The sequence below is a fragment of the Nyctibius grandis genome, chromosome 16, assembly GCF_013368605.1.
Source record: "Nyctibius grandis isolate bNycGra1 chromosome 16, bNycGra1.pri, whole genome shotgun sequence".
Taxonomy (NCBI): Eukaryota; Metazoa; Chordata; class Aves; order Nyctibiiformes; family Nyctibiidae; genus Nyctibius; species Nyctibius grandis.
Window position 1 is genome coordinate 842,501 of NC_090673.1, and position 22,117 is coordinate 864,617.

General features: G+C 41.3%; 1 protein-coding gene across 2 annotated transcripts in view; it reads left to right on the top strand.

Moving 5' to 3' along the window:
* MAPKAP1 (MAPK associated protein 1) overlaps positions 1 to 22,117 on the top strand; it is a 98,142-nt gene that overhangs the window by 34,507 nt on the left and 41,518 nt on the right. For both annotated transcript variants that reach the window (XM_068414112.1, XM_068414113.1), the window contains exons 5-6: positions 8,933 to 9,105; positions 14,305 to 14,481. In XM_068414112.1, coding sequence (XP_068270213.1) covers positions 8,933 to 9,105; positions 14,305 to 14,481 — 350 coding nt within the window. The remainder of the gene's footprint in view (positions 1 to 8,932; positions 9,106 to 14,304; positions 14,482 to 22,117) is intronic.

Below are 22,117 nucleotides of genomic sequence, written 5' to 3' on the forward strand. Positions count from 1 at the left end.
GAGGGCAGCGCGTCCCCCACCGTGCTCCCCGGAGCAGCCCCCCGTGTCGCTGCGGGCGCTGGACGTGCCAGAGCCCGACTGCTGCTGCTGCTGTGGCGAGAGGGGCTGGGGAGGGGGCTCGGCAGCGATAGACGCAGGTTGGCAGGCGGCGCCGGGGTTGCAGGGTTGCCCTGTTTCTTAAGAGAAATCATCAAACTGAAGGAGGTGACTGAGATGTCCCTCGCAGAGGAGGCTTTAGTATTTTTATTTTTCTTGGAATTGGATTCTGTTCTTTTTGCAAGAAGAGCAGATAGTTTTATTGAACAGAGCACTAAGGCAGTTATTCTTCTGTTAATTTTTGCAGTACAAAACTTTGACCGTATTGCTGGAAGCGGAATTGTTTAAGTTTACTTTGAATGAATACACCTCGCTGACGGGTAGTACAACCAAGTCAAATTCTGCGTAATTTTCCTTGCTGTAATCCAGCCCTGGGATTATTTAATAATTATTATTATTATTATCCTCTCAAGGCTGCGCTTCTCAGTCCCATGGCTTTTTGCTCCGAATAACGAAGTTGGAGGGGGTGACACGCAGGTCAGCACCGTGCGTCGCGAGCAGCTCTGCGGTTCTTGCAGCGGTTCGCAGTGGGCACCTGGGCACAGCTGGGCATCGCCCCAGCTCCTGCCCCCCCCGGCGTGGGCACGGCGGGTCGGAGGGTGGCCGGGGTCCGGGCGGCCCGAGCGGCATCCCCAGCCAAGCGGGTGGGACTTGTTCTTCGAGCCTTGCCAAATAATGCAGATATCTTCCTGAGTGTGAGGAAACTTCGGTTTAAGGGGTGAGTTTAGTGACTGATGCTGAGAAAGAAACCACCTGGTAGAGGAAATAAAACCCCATCTTCATGAGCAGCCTGACTGCTACATCATTTGCCGTCTCTCTCATGGTTTTTAAATCGAGGGGGAAAAAGCTGTTGTGATAGTGTCACTAAACACTGCACAACATATTTCCATATAAAAACCTTCCCAGATAGGAAATTCCAGTTAATAATGATTTGGAGGAAAACCTGTAGTAAAACTTGAACATATTAACTATTAAGAGTTTAATTTGAGCTCTGGGGGAAATGATCTATCTAGATGGGCACAGTAAAAATGATGAGATTTCAGGCAGGTTTTACAGATAATTTTCTCTTTCTTTTTAAGAATAATTGAGTCATTTAATGATAAGCCTTGCTTGGCTTCTTTGAATGGACTGTGTGTAATTAGTTGTAGCTTCAACTTTGAAATGTTTTGACAGAAAATGTATCATGTAGCTCGTAAATTTTTTCTAGCATCTGCCTTTAGTATTTGTTCACTTTCTGCAACACACAACTTTGCTACTTCAGGTCAAATTTCAGATACAGCTCTGTTTTCTTTGTTATCTCGATTGTTTCCTTCAGGATGAGGGAGAATAATTACACAGAACATCTTTTCCAAGCAGCTGGAGTCACATTCCAGCTGACTGCAGCACCTGTGAAGACGGTGCCTGTGCCTCGGGGCTGCGCGGTGCCGTGCCAGCCCGGGCTGCGCGGGGACGGCGCGCGCCGGAGTGCACAGACTCGTCCTAACGCTGCTGCCCTTCTGCGAGCTTCAGATGGCAGTGATGCCAGCGACTGCAAAGTGTCTGCTTTAGACTAATTAGAGGGATGATTTGTGAAACTCTGGCTATTTATTTAATTAATCACCAGCACAAAGCTGTAAAACCCATATTTTAAAAATCCCTGTTAGTTTGCCATGTGGTTAATAGATTGTGGCACATTAAAAAGTGACACGGTGATGTATTAAAAATGTTCCACCTAAGGTTGGCTAATGTCCTCGAGGAACTTACGCTGCCTGCTTTGTGCAACAGCAGCGTAGGACTAGAGGCTGATCTGTTTAAAGATTGAATATTTCTGAAAACATTTATCTTTTGTATAGCATCTGTTCATTAAAATACATCACGGCATATTTCTTAACGGACAAATAATGTTTATGGTGTAGTTTTAATTATAAGTTTTTGTTGCATTTTGTTATTACAAAGAATAACTGTTCCTCAGTATTAAATTGTAATGTTTATTACGAAGTAAAATATAAATAATTCTTCTGAAGAAGGCCATTCCTTCTCCTCACTACATGGAAACTAAGGATAGTTTTGTGTAGTGAATGCATTTTTGTTGCAGCTATTGCAATTGTATTTTGATAAATCGGGATACGTGTTTTCATTCTTCAGCAGAACTATTGGAACTGAATAGATGAGGGTTTGATATCCGTGGGCAGCTCGGTGCCATGGCGCACTTTAAAACATTTTTAAATTTAAAGTGAGTTGTACAATTGAATGCGTGTTAATGTGATTGAAATATGCTGTTACAAGAATTATATGTCTTATTCTCTGCTCAGGACTTACATAGTTTTATTAATTGTGGGAGTGAATGCCAGGAAGGAACAGGCAGTAATTTGGGATACTTGGTTATGTGGTTATATGTATAAATCATGGTTTTGAGGTGCATATGAAAATTCGCTCAGGTGGAAGCGTGGAAGGAAACTGTCCAGCTCTGGAGGTTATGTTTCTCAGCTGTGTGTTGTATAATTAACTGGTACATTAGGAGGGGGGCTGGAATAAAACATGAGTATGTTAATGCAGCCTGGAGCTGATGTTGTAGTGATCATTGCGATGCAGATAACGCATTTCTCATAACTGCTGCTGCCTACTGGAGCCTTTGAAACATCTGGACCTTTAATTGAAAAATAGTGTGGTGCTATACAAAGCAGACATGCTAAGTGAAGTCAACAATTTAGAATAGAAAATAATCGTGTGGTATTTACCTTGTAGTTAAATATTCATACTTTGTTATGCTTTGTATAACAGGAAATTACTGGGTTAAATTTTTATGAATAGTGACAGTGTGAATAAGATAAATTAAGTATTTAACAATGCTAATGGAATTTTACATTGTGATCTGCTAACTCTGCAGCACAAGCTAGGATGATACAAGGGAGAATCCACTCCTCAGAAAGGAACAACTTGGAAGCTTCACTGAAAACCTGTGCGGCCCGGTGGGCATGGCGAGTGTAGCCTGGTCACCCGGGGCCTGGGTCGGGTCAGTTGTCCCAGTGACCTCGCTAGTGGTATTTGCCATAAATGACGTAAGAAGAACAAAAGTAGTCATATATATTTTATTTTTACAACACTTCAGTGGTCATCTTAGAAAAACATAGTCCTTCGTATAGCCCTGAGGATCTGTGCTCTAATCTGTTAGAACTTCTCAGCATTTACAACACAAACAGTTAATATATTTCAATTTTTTCCCCTTCATGTATTTTCCGTATATTGTTTAAATGCATATGTGAGTAAGTTATGTTTAGGAGGTGATTGCTGGATCACGTAATATATTAAATACCCTGTCACCTAAAACAAAAAGCATTTCACTGAGTTTAAAAGTGAGGAGAAATTTTACATTTGGAAAAGGATAAGCATTTATTTCCATTTTGTGTAACGTTTAGCATTGTTTGCTGGGAGGTGAGTCAATGACTTGAATTAATTATAATTACTGAAGAGACATATACTGATTGAGCAAATAAAGTAGTAAGCTCATTTGTGCCAAGGCCATCTAATTAAATGCTAACTTTGGAGAAGCTAGATGTGCATGAAAGATTAATTCTAAGCGTTTTTTATGACTCCCACTAAATAATGATTCAGTAAAATCTTTGCATTATATCATTAGAACATCTAATCTTAAAGTGATATAACATTTAGTCACAGAACCCTGTTGTACAGGAAGATGCAGTAAATTATTGTTGTTGAAAATTAATCACTTTTCTCTGAGAAATGTTTATGGACTTTGTTTTAATTTTCTGCTGTGGTGTGCAGTGAGGCAAGTCAGAAGTGAGAAGGATACAGCGTACACATTTTTCTCAATGACTATTTCATTAGCTTCCCATTATGCAGGTACTTCAGCACTGTGTTTAGGGGTAAGGTGTCCTAGGGACGGACAGAACTGTGCCAAACTTCCTGTATCATCTAGAAGAATATTAGTGGCCCCACAATAATCTATTCAAGACATACATCATCTGGTATTGGAGGGAGGTACATATTTTCTCATGGACTTTGATTAAAAGTTGGTTTTAAATCTTAGAAAGACTTCTTGTGCTGAAAGAATTTATAGATTTTAAATATGTATTTTTTCTTTAATTTTACATACTGTGTTTATATTTAAAACATATTAATTTTATTACAGAACATTATGTAATGATACAGATAATTCTAAAATTATATGTAGCCAGTGAAGATCATTCTATATGCAGTTTTTGTAGTAACCAGTATTTGTATCATTAAACACCACAGCTTGCAAATACAATCCTAGAAAATCCATGAAAATTCATCATTTGAGTTGCCTGACGTAGCCTTTGCTCATACTCTTGTGACTAGAGGTACCAGCGACATATGTACGTGCTGTTGGTGCTACTTACGTTCTTGTAATTAGCCTGACTGCTGTTGTTATATATCCCCAAATACTGCTGTACTGTTTTGTGGCTGTCTTTGTTTTAGACAACACGAGAAGCATGGATTCACAGGAGCAGTTGTCTTAGATACCAAGTAGTTCTTTCAGAAGAAATTTGTTTATTAATGGGAATAACTCCTAAGTTTAGTTGCTGCTCGTTATCAAAGGGCATGAATATACATTGATCTGCTTAATTTAAATTACAAAAAATAGCAAGCAGAAAGTTTGTGAATTCAGCAGCCTGTACTTTTCAGCAATGTCAACTAATGGACGTAATTCTGTGCAGCTCTTGAATAGCAACAGAAAAGAGCAGCTGTAATGTGCCAAAGAACGATGATGAGCCAGCCACCGAGAATTCTGATGACAGAGAGAGAGAAAACAGAAATATAAAGAAATTAAGTGTTTTGTTTCCGTGCACACCACATTAGCAATAATTTGGGAAATAGTATCCCTGGGGTTTTGCCTCTCCGAGCCTGTGTACACTGCACAGCACCATGTGTACCATGTCTCCTCCAATAAATTGCACATGTTGAAACATCAGCTTTGCTTTGAGTGAGATGAAGATTCTCTAGAAATAGCATTTCATGAGATTTTCATGAGATCAGACTGTAGGAGAGCACTAGGTAGCCTTAAGAGAGTCCATTAATAAAAATATCAAGAAAATTTTCTATGATTTATTGTATGTTTTCTGTGTATCCAGTTACTCCTTGCCTCCTTAAAGGATTGGTGGAATATAACATTTCTAACAATAAAAGCTTAATGGAATCAGATTTGTGATTTCCTAGAAAATTAACGAGATATTTTGTCAATTTTATTCCAGACTTCATTTGTCAGAATATCCAGTGTCCAGTGACAAGCTAAAAGAATTTTTTGACAAATTAACTATGCCACAGGTGACAGATCAGGAAAATGTTAATTTAACAGCCCCTTTATGCTTCCCAGATTTATTGGAGGCTATTAAGGAAACTCCAAATGGTCAGGCCCCTGGCCCTGAATAGATTTTCCATTGAATTTTATACAGGATCTATTAATAAAGTTTGATGCTGCCTTTTTGAATATAAGTAATTGTACTTTATCTTCTGGGTCTCCTCAGCATTTGCACTTGGAATACAATTTTTAGTTGGGAGAAAAAAATAATTATGCTTCCAGTAGTGTCTATAAGGTGGTTCTGAATGATTCCTTCTGCAGAAGTGACTACAAGCGCCATATAAAACCCACAAGTTATTACCAGTTAAATCCAGTGTGGGTAGGTCTTTGACTCGTGGCCACCGGGACTAATAATTGGATCCCTTTTATTCAGCCCCACCACCTACAAATCCTTCCCTAGTAAGCTTTGCACAGGTAAGTAATTGAGCTCTGTGGGACTTCCTACACAATTAATATTTTGCAGGATCAGACTAAGAATATGGATTCATTCCATCCTGTAGACAGGTACCTGATGGTTTGGATTTCTACTGCTGGTTCAGAACAAATATCATCAATTTGCAATAAACACAGCGGATATTTCCTCCAGACCTCTTTGACTGGGTGATTGATCAGCCTAAGCCTTGACCCACATGTTTATAGATTGTACTAATGTTTCCTACCTAACGTGACAATGAATGTTCTCGTTACTAATAGAAAGTCTAATCGGCTTCCAAATCTCAGGTTTCAGCCTCTCTAGTATCTTATGGCTACCAGGTTTACAGCACTTTTAATTAATACAAATATTTCAGTCACTTTTTTAAAGATCTTGAGTGTCGTAGTGATGCCTTTGAGCCATTTCCCAGTGCTGCTGCTGTTGGTATTGCTCCCCTTGCTCAGAGAGCAGCTGGAATCCTAATACGTGTACAAATTACCCCTGGTGTAAGTTACCTGTCATCTTAGTGTTCATGCTCAGTGTTTGTGAGTAAGAGAACAAGGAAATCAGTAACGGAGGGAGTTTGGCCAAGCAAGATGCTAAAAACAGACTGGGGGAGGTAGAGGAGATTTAGAGATGGGCAAGAATGGGGAAAGCTTTATTTAAAAAACAACAAACACAAAGCAACAGCACAGTGCAGGGCAAAGATTTATTTTATAAATGTGTGTGTTTATTGGATTATGAGCTTATAAAACAGTCTGTACTTGTAGCAGCAGCTAATGGCATAATCTGGTCGTTTTGGTTATTAGTTACAGTTCTTGGCGCGTGTCCGTTCTCTGGTTTTATGCTGTGTAGATCAGTTGTAACCTTGGCATTGACTCTCACATCTGGTTGTCAATTTTTCTTGGATTTTCCATTAACAGGACTAAGCATTACTTACGATTCTGCCATCCTTGGATTTAAATATGTAACTAACGTAGCGTGCCAAGGAGCCACATTAATTTCCTTGATAACTGCTACTTACTCATTCAAGTGCAAATGTAACTGAAACAACAGGTCTCCCGTTCTGGCTGGTGTCTCCAGTCACGACCATAACGTGAGCGGTGCTCACAGCCTTGGCTGTGTTCGTGCGTTCCCCAGGTCGGTGTTTGCACCTGGGCAAAGGGAGGGGATAGACTTTGAGATTGGTGATTCATTATCTAATAGCAGCTTAATTGCCCTTAAAAATAAGTCCTGTAAGTAGGAAAGCAAGAGGAGAAAGAAAGAAACAAAAACCCCCTATTTTTTAGCTGTTGTAGTTCCGTTGTGTTGATGATTTCCTTGGAGAGGTGAGGTGGGGGGTGTGGGTGGTAGCTCGGCGAATCCCAGGCACACCAGCTCATCCAAAGGCTTGTTAAGGCTCATCCCGACAAGGTGATGGAAAGTCCCACATTCTGTTTCAAATATAACATTTCCTTTTAAATGAGCAAAACCAATTTCTTCTTACCTTAAAAACATGGAAGAGGACGCATCTGCACTATAAAAATGCTTTTTTAAAAAAAACAAATTCATTATGTTTGGATGGATTTTAATAATACTTTTAGCTGTGCTAGTATGAATAACTTTAATCTTTAAATTCCTATTATTTCTCTAATTTATAATCACACTGAAGAATCAAATGGTTTTTAACAATATATTGAAATTAGCACATGGCATTTAACTCCCTCCTGTTTTATACTCTCATCATAGATTTATAGTGTTGAATCCTTTTATTCTGTTACTTAGAATTCCAAGTGATTAATTCCAATAATACTTTTTTCTCTCAAGGCCCATATGTGTATAGAGATAGATAGAGATATATAGTTACATCGGGGTGCCTTTAAAGAGGGGATCAGGACGTACAATCTTTTGTCTGTTTAAGAGATTACTGGTTTAAAAATGCAGTCCTGTCTGCAGCAGATTAAACATTTTTTTCTTGTAATGCAAACTTTATAGATCTTTACGTTGCTGTGTATTTTATGTTTTATTTAATTGTTAATCTCCACAGTGCCAAATAGATTGTTTTAATACAGTAAATTCCAATAAAAAGCAATATTAGTTAATCCTTCTTGGTTGTCTTCAGATAGTTCAGAATAGTTTAATGGCTCACTTGCATGCGTGGTTTTGTTCTTCTCTTGGCAAACCAAGGTCAAGCCTAAGGTTTTGTTAAACGTCATCTTAACCTCCACGTCTGATCGTCATTCATTTTGGCGCAGTTCTCTGCTTAGGTTGTGTTGTCTGGTTTGGTTTCCCTTGGATGTGCAGCCCGTGGTGTCTGGCTGTGACCTGAGCTGAGTTACTCTGAATTATTGGCGTCTGTAAGACTCCAGTTCAGGTCTCGCTGGTTTACGCGTGTCACCGCTACCAGCTGTGGTAGGCTCCGGCTTTTCCTCCTTTCTGTGGGGACGTGCTGGCCAGGCTCCGGTCGCCCTTCTGTGTACGCTGAGTTTCCTTGTCTTTTGTCCCCTGGTGTGTCCAGCTGGGAGAGGAGGAGGAGGGTGAGAGGAGTCCCAAACCAAAGCTGGAGGGGAGCTAGAAGGTTGAAGAGCGAGTGGCGCTGGCAGTCATGGCGTGGTCCAGAGGAGAGTAACTAGCGATGAGACGGGCCGCTTTGGGGGTGCGGCACGAGGTGGGAGTTCTGCACTGAGGGAGGGGAGCTTTGCACGTCGTGGGAGAGACCTACGGAAGAAAGCAGAAATGTAGAAACGAGGGTAATGCCGGTATTAAATGCTGATGGAAAAATGGTTGTGAAGTTTCAGGTAGGCTTGTCCGTTCTCTCTTCCCCCCCATCCCACCCTTTTTATACTTCTTTTTTGATCCTGCAAGAACATGGGATCTTGCGGTGAAGTTGAGACTTTTTATGGAAATCTGTGAAATCTTTGCCAAATATTTCATATCATTTTTACAGATCCATTAAACAGCAGTAAAAGAATTGGAATTTAAACGTTCGAGCTTCTTCCGATTTTAAGTCGTAGCAGTGTGTTTTAATCTTTCTACTGAAAGGAATTCCATCCGTACCAGATTTTGTATTAGCTCTGTCATACTTTTTCTTTTCTACATTCTAATGAAATATATTTTCTCGACAGGGTCATGTTGGTACAACGGCAACCAAAAAAATTGATGTCTACCTCCCACTGCACACAAGCCAAGACAAACTACAGCCCATGACAGTTGTGACGATAGCAAATGCCAAGGTGCATGACCTGATTGGACTAATATGCTGGCAATATACAAGTGAGGGACGGGAACCAAAACTGAAGTAATGTTCTTTCTTTACTACCTCTTGATCTCTAATTTTGTCCTCTGCAGCCTTTTTGCATAATGAAGTGGATTTCCATGTCAATGTTTCTATAGATAAATCTTAGAGAAACCACCTACACATTTATCAGTATTTCCTTTTGAGCAGCACACGTGCATCTATATCCATTTCTCTTCCAATTAAAGCACCGGGTACTGTATGATGATAAGCATATGAAACCATGGATCTGTAAATGAATCATAATTTCAAAACGCTCCATGTAAAAATAATATAAATCTTATCTCTTTTGGTGTCACAGAGACATTTTTTTATTTTATGTCGCATCTATTTTTTGGTAGTGTTCTTAATGGGTAAGATCACAAGGATGTCAAAATCCAGAGCTCATCTGTAACTCCCTCTCTTGTTTGTTCTGAGAGGAGATACCCAGATTCTGACTCTGTGTTGTCTGCACGGGACCAGTTTCTCCTACAGATTCACAGAGAGAGGAATCGCTGTACTGGGTGACAGCGTGTCTTGGAAGCACCGTTAGTGTTCTCCTGAAACCAAAGAATAGATTTTAGCCATCCTGAAAACAAGTCAGAATTCTATCACAGAACTTCAGCTTTGTCACTTACTTGCTTTCTGCTGTCATTTTGCTGACGTAATGACTTTAATTCATTATACACACGTTAAAATATTTCTGTTTTTCTAAGAATTGACAGGTATAGGGGCTAAAGGTGCTTTTCTTTCCAGGTTACCATCCTGGCGATAGCACTAAAATAAAGATATGCAAATAAGGATCCTGAAAACAAAATAAATACCAGTTTTCTTCAAAAATGTGAACAAAATTGCATTCTTTAATTCAAAAACCTCTGTCATGCAGTATTTTTAATTTATACAAGACTTTGACCTCAGTCACATTGACTCTTTGCTGTAAAGAGCAGCATCTGTGTTGGCCTCAGCAATTTTAGCTTCAGTTAATCAATGGATTTTTCAGTATCTTTGGTAATCATTGCTTACATCTTCATTGTGAAAGAGTTCTGCCCCCTCAGATTTCTGTGGCTAAATAATGGATTGGATGTGCTGTGCTGGAGAACTAGTGGTGTTTAGTAAGAGCCATTACTTTATCATGGTAGGTGGCATAAGGTCTGTAAAGCAAGCGCTTCAGAGCCACTCATCTGAGCAACTTTGGTTTTAAAACAGTTCTGTAAAATACTTCAGTTTTTGCTGGGTCACAGAACATAGAATAAGAACTTAAAATGGTTTATTATGGAGTTATTAGTAACAGGTACTAGCGAGTGACTTTTCTGGTGCAGAGAAGGTTAACAGCTTTGGGTTTTTCTACAGGAGCCAATTTTCACTTTTTTGTTGTTCCTGGAATATTTGATGAATGGGGGGTTTTGGTACTGAATTTTACAGTTTGCTCTTTCAGCATTTTTCAGAAGTGTTTGCGGACTCAGTAGTCTTCTCTCCTGTTGTAGCACAGTTGTAAGGGGGAGAGGGAGGTGCTGAGAGGTCGCTTGAGCTGCCCTTCTTTAGGATTAGTCGATTTCTGTTTAGTAGATACAGGGCAACCCAGAAAAGCAGCCCCTCTGGGAAACAGTTTCATGGATATTGTTGCCTTGGATATAGGATTTCCCTTAGCTCTTCTCAACAAACATATGAGATGTTTCAGAGGTTAAACACTTCAGTTTGATTTGTCACTTTTTCACACTGGAGAAGAAACATAAAATTATTTGCAGATGGTGCCATTTCATTTGCTGTTACTAATTTCTGTTCGTTATATCATAAGTTCAAAAAAGTGTCCTTTGTTAAAAAATTAGCTTATTTTTTAACAAGTAAGAAACTGCTAATGTCAATCTTAGACAGGTATTTTTCAGGAGCACAGCACACCTCAAATGGAACACTGCCCGTGAGTAGGGGTGTTCCATGAAACGTCATAGCCCACGGCAAAAGTCAGCAGTGGGAGGAAAAGAATTTCACTGTCTGCCTTGAAGGATAAGATGTTGTGGAGTGTCAAAGAGTGATCATGACCAAGGAGGCTGTCTAATGTGATCAAATCTCAGGACAGAAATAATAAAATAACTAATGGAGGCACGCGTTCCCAAGAGCAGTCTAACAGCAGCAATTGGGAATGTGGGTATAAATGCTCAGAGGAAGGGGCAGAGCCTCAAAATTACAATGTTTGTTTTCTTGTGTAGTTCTTAATTATTTCATCAACTTTTTTTAGCATTGTGGACTGCCTGCCCTGTAGCAAGGATTGATTTAACCATAGACTAATTCCCATCATTTCAAAATAAGGAAAGAGCTTGTGTAGGTTGCATGTTCTACATTTGCTATTTGTTCCTGATTTAGTCAGTTTAGAGTATAAAAAGAAAAAATCAGGATCATTGTGACGCTGCACTAGAATACGTATAGAGAACGCTTCAAATGTGGTATACAATGCATGCAGAATGGCAAATACACCTAGTAGTAACACAATTTGACAATGATGAGGAGGTTGTAGACTTTGTAATTAAGAGGAACAACCCCTCTGTCTTTAGAAACAGAATATATTACTGGCTAATTCTTTTTCCTAAAAGGTAGATGTAAGTCTGAAATGAGTGAGTACTAGCTGACAGCTTTGAGAACATTTTCTATGCAGTTAGGCTGCCTTTGTTCATTATAAATGTATTATATTTGTCTCTGTTCAGTGTCTTGATATGAGGAACCACTGACAGTATTAGCAACCCTGTTCCTGACCTCTTACATGCGAACTTTGGTCATAACCCACCGGACCGTTCTCTTGCCAACCCCTGACAGATGAGCTGTAATGATTCCACCTGCAAAAAATAAACAAAATCCTTTTCTAGGAATAAATTAATAGTGAGATGCAAAGTTCAAATAAACTTCCTGTTTTTAGAAGTTAAGAATGCTATTACATCTGTTAGTTGTTGTACTTAACTTTTACATTCTGCCCGTAGCAAACTCGGATTCTCAAGACTTTGCACCTTGTAATTTGAAGCCCAAGGTTCAGGACTTTGATCTCATCCTGCTGGGGTTCAAAATGCAGAACAGTTTTACCCATTGGACTTGTTTTTTCAACGGATTCTGAGTTAATCTGTGTTAATGTTCAGGAGCCCACTCCGTGTCTGAAGACATCCCTTTAATTTACGGGATTTAACGACACTGTGTATTTTCAGTATAATTGGTGGGAGATAAGTTGTTGTCACCACCACCTTTTCTTGGCACTTGGATTGCTTTGAGACCGCACTGAATGTGTTCTGTTGCCTGCACATCTATATGTTCCTCTGGCTTTAATGAGAATTATGCAAATGCACCAAGTACCAAATGAAAATGTTAACTTTATTTATACAGAGCTTTAAGGGCACACCAGGCTGCACATAGAAGAATTCTGTCAAAGGAATAGGTTAGAAAATCGGCAGTGTAAGGCACAGAGCACAGCTGGGGGAAGGTGGGAATGGGGTGACTCTTCACACTGGGAGGTCGCCTGGCGCAGGGTGACTTGAACTGGACAGAGCGAGCGTGCAGAGCTTGGTGTCTGTATTCGTAGAAATCTAAATAGAATACAAGGAGGACCTGAAAATCATGCCAGGCATTTCTAATTACATCAGCAGCATCAGCTGTATTTATCTTTTTCACAGCCTTTTTGTTTAGCTTGGTCCTAAAAAGACTGGCACCAACGCAGACCTCGCCACCTCCTGCCGGAGCGGCTTCCTCTGGTTGTCGGCGCCCTGGTGCTGTGTGAATTCCCTTCCCAGCGCCACCTTTCACCAGTGTCCCTAGAAGTTACTTAAGTGCTCTTGAAAAAGTTACAAATTAATTCTGCAGCAATGTTCCAGTTCTTCATGTTCCAGTCTCTTCCGGAGACCCATGAAAGTTTCTTTAGTAGTATTGCAGAATTTTCAAATTTCATCGTGACAAACATTGCTGGATTACCTTCTCGTTAGCAAATTTACGGCTTACATTAATAGTAATGCATCATTATTACCTGTTTCATATAATAAATGTCTTAGTTGTGACAAGGTGCATATAGATCACCTGGACTAAGCACTCTCAATAAAGCATAGTTGCAACCAAAGGTTTGTGAATTAATTGAGAAAATTGCAAATCAGGGAGTCAGCGAAATAATTCATTGTCACATCCAATCAATAAACTTTGTAAATCAACTCATTTAATTCAAAAAATGATCTATATAGATCAAGCGACCAATTAAACAATTAGCATACACTTTGCAATTAATTAATTTAAGCATCAATCATGCAATTAAAACTCCAAATTTAAACTGCAGAGTTTAGAACCACACTGCCACGTGAACAGCCAAGCTATACTTCATGGCTGTGGAAAATGCCTGAATGCTGGCACATTTACAGTAAGAAAGAATACTTGTTTTCAGCTTAATATTTTAAATATTAGCATTTGAAGTGGATTTTAATTTTAGGAAAATATGATTAATACTCTAGGGTATATAGACAGTTATTTTCCTATGGGCTTTTGTTTGTGAAAAGAAAGAACCTTGGATTTTTCTTTCATATTTTCTTCCCACTGTGTATGTTTAAAGCTTTCTGTGGTATTTAGTTCTGCTTGTTAGTCTGTACTAACTTTTAAATGTTTTTAGTGATTGGACTTCTGAGATATTTAGAAAAGGTAGCTTTTGGTAGTCATTGCTACTCTATTGAACAGATTTTTCACTTTTCCTGTAATTCATTGCACTGTTTACCTGCCCACGAGCCTTCCCAGCTTTTCCAGCCTACGTTCAGTAAACTTTTCCATGATTGCTTCATCTATGAAAAAATAGATAAACACTGCTTGTTTGTCTTTGTAAGACCATTACATTTTAGAATTAAATAAATACATTTTCACAAATGGAGAAATATTACTTCCAGCTTTATGAAGTCATGAAACTTTTATAGACTTTGGTATATTTTAATCACTGTCAGTGTTTTGCTTGCAGTTCAGTTAACGATGACGTGAGGCTCGCTGCTTTACTGGGAGGTTTTGGGGTTTTTTCTATTACCACATGGTTACGGTAGCAGGGTATGTTGGGCCTTTGCTGGGACATATTTCAATACATGCCATCTGTGGCTTTTAAGTATGTTACTCCTGCAATAGACGCATCTGCCGATTTTTCTAGAGCCTTTAACAACTGGTATTGATCGGCTGAACGGAGTCGGTTGTCTGGCTGCCCTCCTGAATGAACTGGTTTGGTCTTTGTTTCAGCGACAACGTCAGCGCCTACTGCCTCCATATTGCTGAGGATGACGGTGAGGTTGACACGGATTTTCCACCCTTGGATTCCAATGAGCCTATTCACAAGTTTGGCTTCAGCACTCTGGCGCTGGTTGAAAAGTACTCCTCTCCCGGCCTGGCAGCGAAACAGTCGCTCTTTGTTCGCATGTGAGTACGGCTGCTAACGGCCTCGGTCACTGGGAAACATCCGTGTGTCCGTGCCACCGCCGCGTTGTTCTTCTCTGCTTTTCTTCATCTGAACGTAGCGAGACTCAAGGGGTGTGTGTATTCACGGTTCTCTGCAGACGGTGCCCAGGCCGGGGTCCGTCACGAGGCCAGCAGAAAAGTAAATGCTGCTGCAGCAACTCGGGTGAGCCCCTCGTTGTGAGTCTGAAACTGCAGAGAGTAAAGTAAGCCCCTCGGCATACGGTCAGTGTGGAGAACATTGACCTGTTGCACTGCCAGGAGTAAATATTTGGAATTTACACCAAGTCTGAGCTCATCATCTTCATTTTGCTCCAGCTATGCTGAAAAATATGTTCTGAGTAATAACTGAAATAATGTATATGATAGCTTCAGAGAGTTAGAATTACAAAGTCAGTCATGTTGGATATCCAGAGCCCTTTCAACAGGCATTAAGAACTGATCTTGCTAGTGACTTTTTAATTATTTTGGGAAAATGTATGGAATTTTAGCAGGAAAAAAAAAGTGTACTCATGGTGTTTGGGTATTCCACATACAAGAGACTTCAAAATCTTCTTTCGGAGCATGATAGACAAAGTGGTAAATTTGCATTTTAAGACTGGTTAGTGGACTGAAAAGCAAGTAATTTTAAATACAAATAGTTGCAGAGTGCATTAATAACAGTGCAGTGATTGAGGAGAGAAATGAGCAGTAAACGAGCACGCCAGTTAAATGGGACTGGATGTGCCACTCTACAGTCCAGAAGGATTTTGAAGAGGAGGACCCCATCCGCCACTGAAATGTGAAGCTGTCTGCTTTGTAGCTCAAGAAGAATTCACTGTGTCATTATCAGTGAATTAGCGTTTGAGTGATATATACTGTGCTTCATCACTTTTATTTTTCTTTACTTGTGAGTGAAAAATCTTTCAAACCATCAGAAGGCTTTAATTACTATGACAAAATACTAGTAGCATAAGCCACTTCTTGGGAAAAATGTTTAATATTTGGATCTCTTGAAATGAGAATGCTAGTAGGGTTTTCCTGGCTATTGGACATTTTTTTAATTTATAAAGGATTACTTACATTTCATAACCATACGGCTGCTTCCGATTTTGAATAACCAGACACTTTAAAAAATTTCTGACCTATTTAATTACATTTTTATATTCTTTATTGTGGACTCTGTTTCTTGGAGACGTTCTAAAGCGTCCTACTGAAAGAAATTTTCAGAAATCCCACGTATATTTCCCAAAGGCCTATTCACTCCATTCCACTGGATTAGGTCATTGGAAAATAAAATATTCTGTCAACAGTATTTACAAATAAGTTATTCAAGGTAAACATATTCAGCTGTGCTGAGCTGGACGCAGTCATGTGGAAGCTGATCCAGGGAGGAAATGAAGCAGTCTGGCCAGGCATATTACAAGGTCCATTTTTGGTTTGTGCAGGTCACAGTCACACAGTTGAGCCAGGCAACTGACTTTTCCATCTGTGGAATTGCAGAATATTTAGTTCTTTCCACCTGGCTGAAGAATGCTGCATGTTTTATCTGAAAGAAGGAATCTCTCTTTCACCTCCATGCATTGCTCTAGAGTCAATGCTATTGCCAATAATTTGTTGGTGTTTTTTGGTTTTGTTTTTTTTTTTTAATTTTAGCTTTCTATGATTGTTTTATCTTCAAGATAATCCTGCATTATCAGTATCCCCAGAAAAATTCCAGCAGATATATAGAAAATTCTGTTCTGATTCCATGCAGTCAAAAAGGATCATTACAGGTAGAGCAGTTAAGCAGCCTACTTTGTTAGAAGCTTCTAAATGGTTGGTGATTTCTCATCTGGAAGAAGTCCCTTTTCTTTCTCAGCTGCCTCCTACCTAGATCCCTGTTGCCTGTACTCTGTACATAAATAGGGATTAGTATTTAAATGCAGTGAATACGTGAGGTCTCAGATTTTGGACGTTACCTTGGAGGAGGTGGAACCAGTGTTCCTGTGTGGAGCCCAGAGACCTCAGCAGCATCCCGGCCTGGCCAGCAGTTCTCTGACTGGTGCTTGTGGTAGGATTAAGGTCCAGCTGCAAATCCTGCAAAAGAAACGTGAAATCTTTTGCTTTAACATCATTTGTGCTCATGCGAGGCCCTTCCTTCTAACTTGGGAGGTCCTGCTGATTAGAAATAGGACACTGCATCATAAGAAGTAGTGCTTTTCTGAGAGGGTTTTTTATTCTATGTCCCCACGTTAACTTGAAATTACTTGTATTTCCTGTGTAAATAATTATTCATAAATAGATTTAAATTAGAATTTTTAATGTGTCCCCTAGAATAAAGAATTACTTGATCATCACTTGATCAAAAGATTGTTACTCCTGTGAGTTTAAATGCACGTGCTGTCTTATTTTTGTAGGGATTTGTTGTAAATTCTGCATCTTCTTCCTTCCCTGTCATCCCCACTAGTGCATGTGATTGTGTTTTTATATTTTGCATCTCTTGTTGTGCTCCTCGTGCTGAAGTATTTCAGCTGCTGCTGTGTCAGTCTTGTGACTTGTTTCTTAATATTGAATCACTGTTGAAAAAAGTTGATGCTTCAAAGAAGCTTCATGGTGAAGCGTGGTGTTTTATTGCAGGTCTCACATCCTGCATATCGGGTGTGTTTTCAGATGTTGTGCAGTTACGGAGCTGACAGTTACAGAACCTCGCCGGGGACCCTGTTTCAGCAGGACATGTTTGAGCAGAAACAGTTTGCAGAACTTTATACACTTAAACTCCTGCCAAGGCAAACTCTTCGCCACTTGAGTTAGTTATGAATACCCAGTGGCGGTGGCTGGAAGTAGCCCACAGTGCATTTTATATTCTGAGCTGAATGTGAATGTCTTTGTGGCTATACAGAGTAGTAAATAATTGAGTTTGATTAGGGAGAGGGACCTCATTATCCCCCCACCTGTGCCCAGCTGGTAGGGGAGGGTCGAAATGAAGCCATTAGCTGTCTCTCTTACTGGCATCTCAAAGAGCTCAAATACATCTGTGTCTTATTTTCTTTTCTGGCACAATCAGTCGAGCAAGCTAAGCAGGCATGACCGAATTTGGCAAGTTCCAAGGACTCTGGCAAAGTTACACAAGGAGAAGACGGAGGGCAGTCATTCTGGCTTCCTCCTGCCCATTAGTCTAGCGAGTTCTGTTTTTGGAAAATGTCTGTTGTGGAAAGCAGTACTTTGTCCAATGTCAGAGACGGCGTTCGCAAACAGCCCTCTCTGATGCCGAGTGTGATTTGTCAGGAGGAGTCAAACAAAGCCCTGCGTTCATGTAAATGCAGCTTCTCGAGATGATGGAGTAATACCTGAAAGACTCGGAACGAAGGTGGCTTAAAACAAATCTGTGCTATCGTTAGGGCTTTTTCCCTTGGAAATTTTATTATCACAACTTGACACACTCGATCTAATGGTGTTTCTAGGAGTTGTAGCTCAGCTGACAGTTGGCACCCAGATGAAATCTGGCACACAGTTCCTCTGCTCTGTAGCACTTTTTTTCTGCTTTGGTATTATGTTTAAATTGCTTTGACTATTATATATGTTTTTCAAAGCAGCATCTCTGCTATAACTGATAGTTGAAGGTTTGAAACATTTTTAAAGTTTCGGGCTTTCCTCGTGCATTTACAAATCCGATTCAAAGCTTTGAAATGTGTTTTTTACTTAGATTACAGAAGCACTCCCCAAAGGCCTGTTACCAGTTTTTACATGGGTGTAGGTAATCTATAAAGTATATTTTAGGGTATTCATAAAATGCAAACTTAAGAGAGTTAATGTAGGTGCCGAAGGTAAGGAGGTAGGCTCCCAGGGTAGCGGAGAGGGAGGGGCAGGACCCCAAGAAAGGAGTCAGGGCAGGAAGCTGGCCTGTTAGATGTCTGATGGTAGCTTATAGCAGTGTCAAAGTATAGCCAAAATATAGCCAAGAGCACACAGAGTTATCCAAGGCCAACCCAAGATGCACAAAAGCAAGATCATTTAGGATCAGAATGAAAATTGTGTCTGGCGTAGCTTTTCTGGTTCGTATCACTGTGCACTTTATCTTAAAAATTACCCAGCTTAAGTTAAGTACGTTGCGTCAGCTGGGGTTTTTAGTCTTAACTTTGACTTTGTGCTGATCGAGTGGAAATAGTTATTAGTCGTTCACAGCCACTTTCAACCACGCCAACCATTTTTTGCAGCGAGCTTTAAGTGCTATAAATTCCACTTCAGTGTAAAAAAAAAAAAAAAAATTTAAAATTAAAAAAAAATTTCCCCAGATTAGAAAGGCAGCTTCTGGAAAAGTTTGTTTCTCATTCAGACAGAAGCCTGTTGTCTTTAAGTGTTGGGTTTTATTTTGTTACACAAACGGAGCCTGTGGAGAGGACACTGCCTGTTTCCATGCTGCCTCTGAGCACTGTCCCCTCCAGGCAACACCCCAGCGTCAGCCTGCTGAAGCTCTTGCCTCTTCTGTTGTTTTCTTTTTCCTCCTCTGAACCTTGCCACCCTGGCTCCAGCGCTGAGGCTGTAAAAGAAGATGGAAAGCCAAGTTACCGCAGAATGATCACTATCATTAACATTCACGGGTGGTTCACTTATCATTCCTGACTGCACAGACATGGCAGCCGTTATGAAACGTCCACAGGTGTAGCACGATGATACATATTACATTGTGCCACAATGGATTTATGTATTCTGTAACAAAAGAAAAGTGTAATGAAAAAATACAGAAGGTAATCCTTTATTCCTCCACTGCACAATTTATCAGTAATGCCGGTAGATGATAAGTGCCAGGGATTTCCTTTGCTTGATTTAACCTTGTCACCCAGGTATGTTTTTGCAAAATGACAGAAAATACAAGCTAAGGAATTTCTTTGGCTTCCAATTTGTAAGCAGCAGTTTTAATTGATTGAATAGCATCTGCTTGTCTGGCCTGTTCTAGCGTGCTGACGTAAAATAAAGGTATCACGTGTTAGCAGAGTAAGCTAAAACGTGTAATTTATAATTGTAATTAAGGGTATGCTGGAACTGGGTTGAGTGAGGACAGTCTGTGCACAGTATCAGTGCGGAGCGTAACTGGAGGCTGGCAGGGCGGGGTGGGGTGTGTGGTTCTTCCCGAAGAGCCTCACCGCTGTTCTCACCTGCGGGCGGGTTGCGGTAGGTGGGTGATGCTTTAGGCGATGCCGGGCGGAGGGTGGCTCCCAGCCTCCTCCTGCGGGAGAGACTCCGCAGCCGGGGACGGCGCGGGGCTTAATGCCTGACCCCAGGGTGACGGCAGAATCTCTTTGGTCTGGGCTAAAATCCACCCTCGGCGCAGATTTGTGGGTTTACTGAGTGCTAAAATGTCGTTATTGAGGTTCTGTGGTGTATTGTTGGAGAAAACCAGCGCTGCACGCGTAGTGAGCCGGAGCAGAGGGGGGAGAATCGTGTGTCTGAAGTGGGACGGGCGCTTCAGACCCTCTGGCTCCGATCCAGGGCAAAGACCCAACAGTTTACAAACGCGGGGTGCGCTTTACATTTCACTGCGCTTGCCAGAGCCTCGCTTACTGGATAGCACACTAAATATAGTAAAACACAGAGGTTTTTCTTATTTTGCTTTGATCAGTAAAATAAACTTTTAAAGATTGTTCTGGGATGAGATCCAGCTTCTGAGGCAAAGAATGGCCCTGGCTCAGGCGTGGGTTAGTAATAGAGTGTCAGGAGAATTAGTCTGACAGTTCTCAGGCCGGCTGCTCAATAGAAAGAATCGACCAAGTCAGGATGGCCTGAAACACAAGCGGGATCAGCAGCAGCGTGTGCTCTGTAGCAGCTGAAGCGTCGGGGATCGAAAGGCAATCTTCCACTTTGGGGAGGTTGCGGGTAGGTGTTGGTGTGAGCGGCCCCGGGCTGCGGCAGCCCCGCTCGGCTGCTCTCGGTTGCTTCGTGCCCAGCGGGACGCGGGGCTGATCCGTGGCGTAGGCTGCGGGCCCCGCTTTGTTTGGGGGAAAACACATGCGAAAAACATTTCGTACCAAAGGAAAAAAAAAATAAAATTGCGACTCCGGTCGTTTTGGCCATAGAAGGTTTTGGAAGACTTTCTTCACCTTTGCTGGATTTTTTTTTCTGCAGTATTTTAATTTATTTTCCTGTATTTTGGTTGCAGTTCACTGGAAACCTTCTTTGTGTATTTCAGAGCATTAGGTGAACTACCTGAAGGCACCAGATGTCTTTTGAATCGACGTTCTGATGGTTGGGTCCAGTGTGCAAGGCTTTTCTCATAGCACTTCATTGACAAACATCGTGTCATTTAAATAAAAGCACAAAAGTAGTTTCCTTTTTGTAATTATAGTGTAATTGTATAAGAGGTTCTTCACTTTAAAAAAACCCCCTAAGTGCAGCTCAGCAGGTCAGCTCGGACTGGAGCTGTGATGGCTTTGGGAAGCGAGGTGAACAACCAGGAGCTGCTGGGCAAAGGCGAGGTGCTGTGCGGTGCTCGTGCGCGTTGCAGGGCTCTGTAGCAGCTTAGGGGAAGGTTTGCTCGTCAGTAAAGAGTTCAGAAGGTCTCTGCTCGCCATATGGCAGTGCCGAGGATGGCAGTGTCCCCGCTGCAGGCACGGACGGCACTCCCTCATGTGGAGCAGTGGGCTCAGTTCTGCTCGTTCCCTGTTAGACACGCGGCAGAAATAGAGAGGGAAAAAGTAGATGCATGAAAAGGTTGGGAATATTTGGTTTGAAGATGAGTAAGATAGAGTTATAAATAATGAATGGTCTAGAGAACATAAATTTGGGGCTTTTAGGCAGTTTCATTTTGCCAGGAACAAAGGGAACTGAGAATGAAATTCAGATGAGACTAACGCACAGCTGATGAGGAGGAGACACGGTTTTATACCAGAGAGTTGTGGGGCTGTGCCATGGGGTGGGGGCCGGGGGATGCTCTGGGAACAGACCCCTCTGATATGTTCCTCACAGCGCAGCAGGCATTTTTATTTTTTGTAATGCATAAATGACCACCCGTTGTGGATTTCTTGACCGTCTCTTCAGCCTGTTCCAGCCACTTGGTGGATGATGCTGAGTTGGAAAGCTTAACTGGGGTAAATAGGGCAGCTCTGTGCTGTGAGCGGGGTGGAAGGGGAGAGCGTGTGGGTGCTGTTGTGACAGCCGCAAGAGGAGCACGATGAGCTGCAGGACAGCGAGCTGGTGGCCAGTGTGTGCCCCATTCGCTGGCCACCGTGTCTGCGCTGCAGCCAGCGGCCAGGAGTGAGTGTTAATGCGTGGTGAGGGGTTGAAGGTGTCATTTCTTCATCCAGGCTGTGCCACAGCGTGGGCTAGGGATGCCTCAGCTGAAGGGATCTGAACTCAAACTTACATTCCCAGCGTTTGTGTCTTAAAGTGACATATAATGTGATCTTGTTTTTAATGCTGTAATTGTGTTGCTTGGATTGCTTTTGACTGCCAGTTGCTTTTAAAAATACTCCAGCTGTGACATGCATATAGAGCTCTACTCCCTGATTAAAATTCCTAGTTGGCACATACAAAGCTCCTCCTCCTGTCTGAAGAGCTTTGCAGAACAGTTCTCTCCGTGCAGTGCAAACCTCTCGCGGGTGCCCACCGCGCTGGTTCCTGTGCTGGCTGTCTGCACTGACATCTA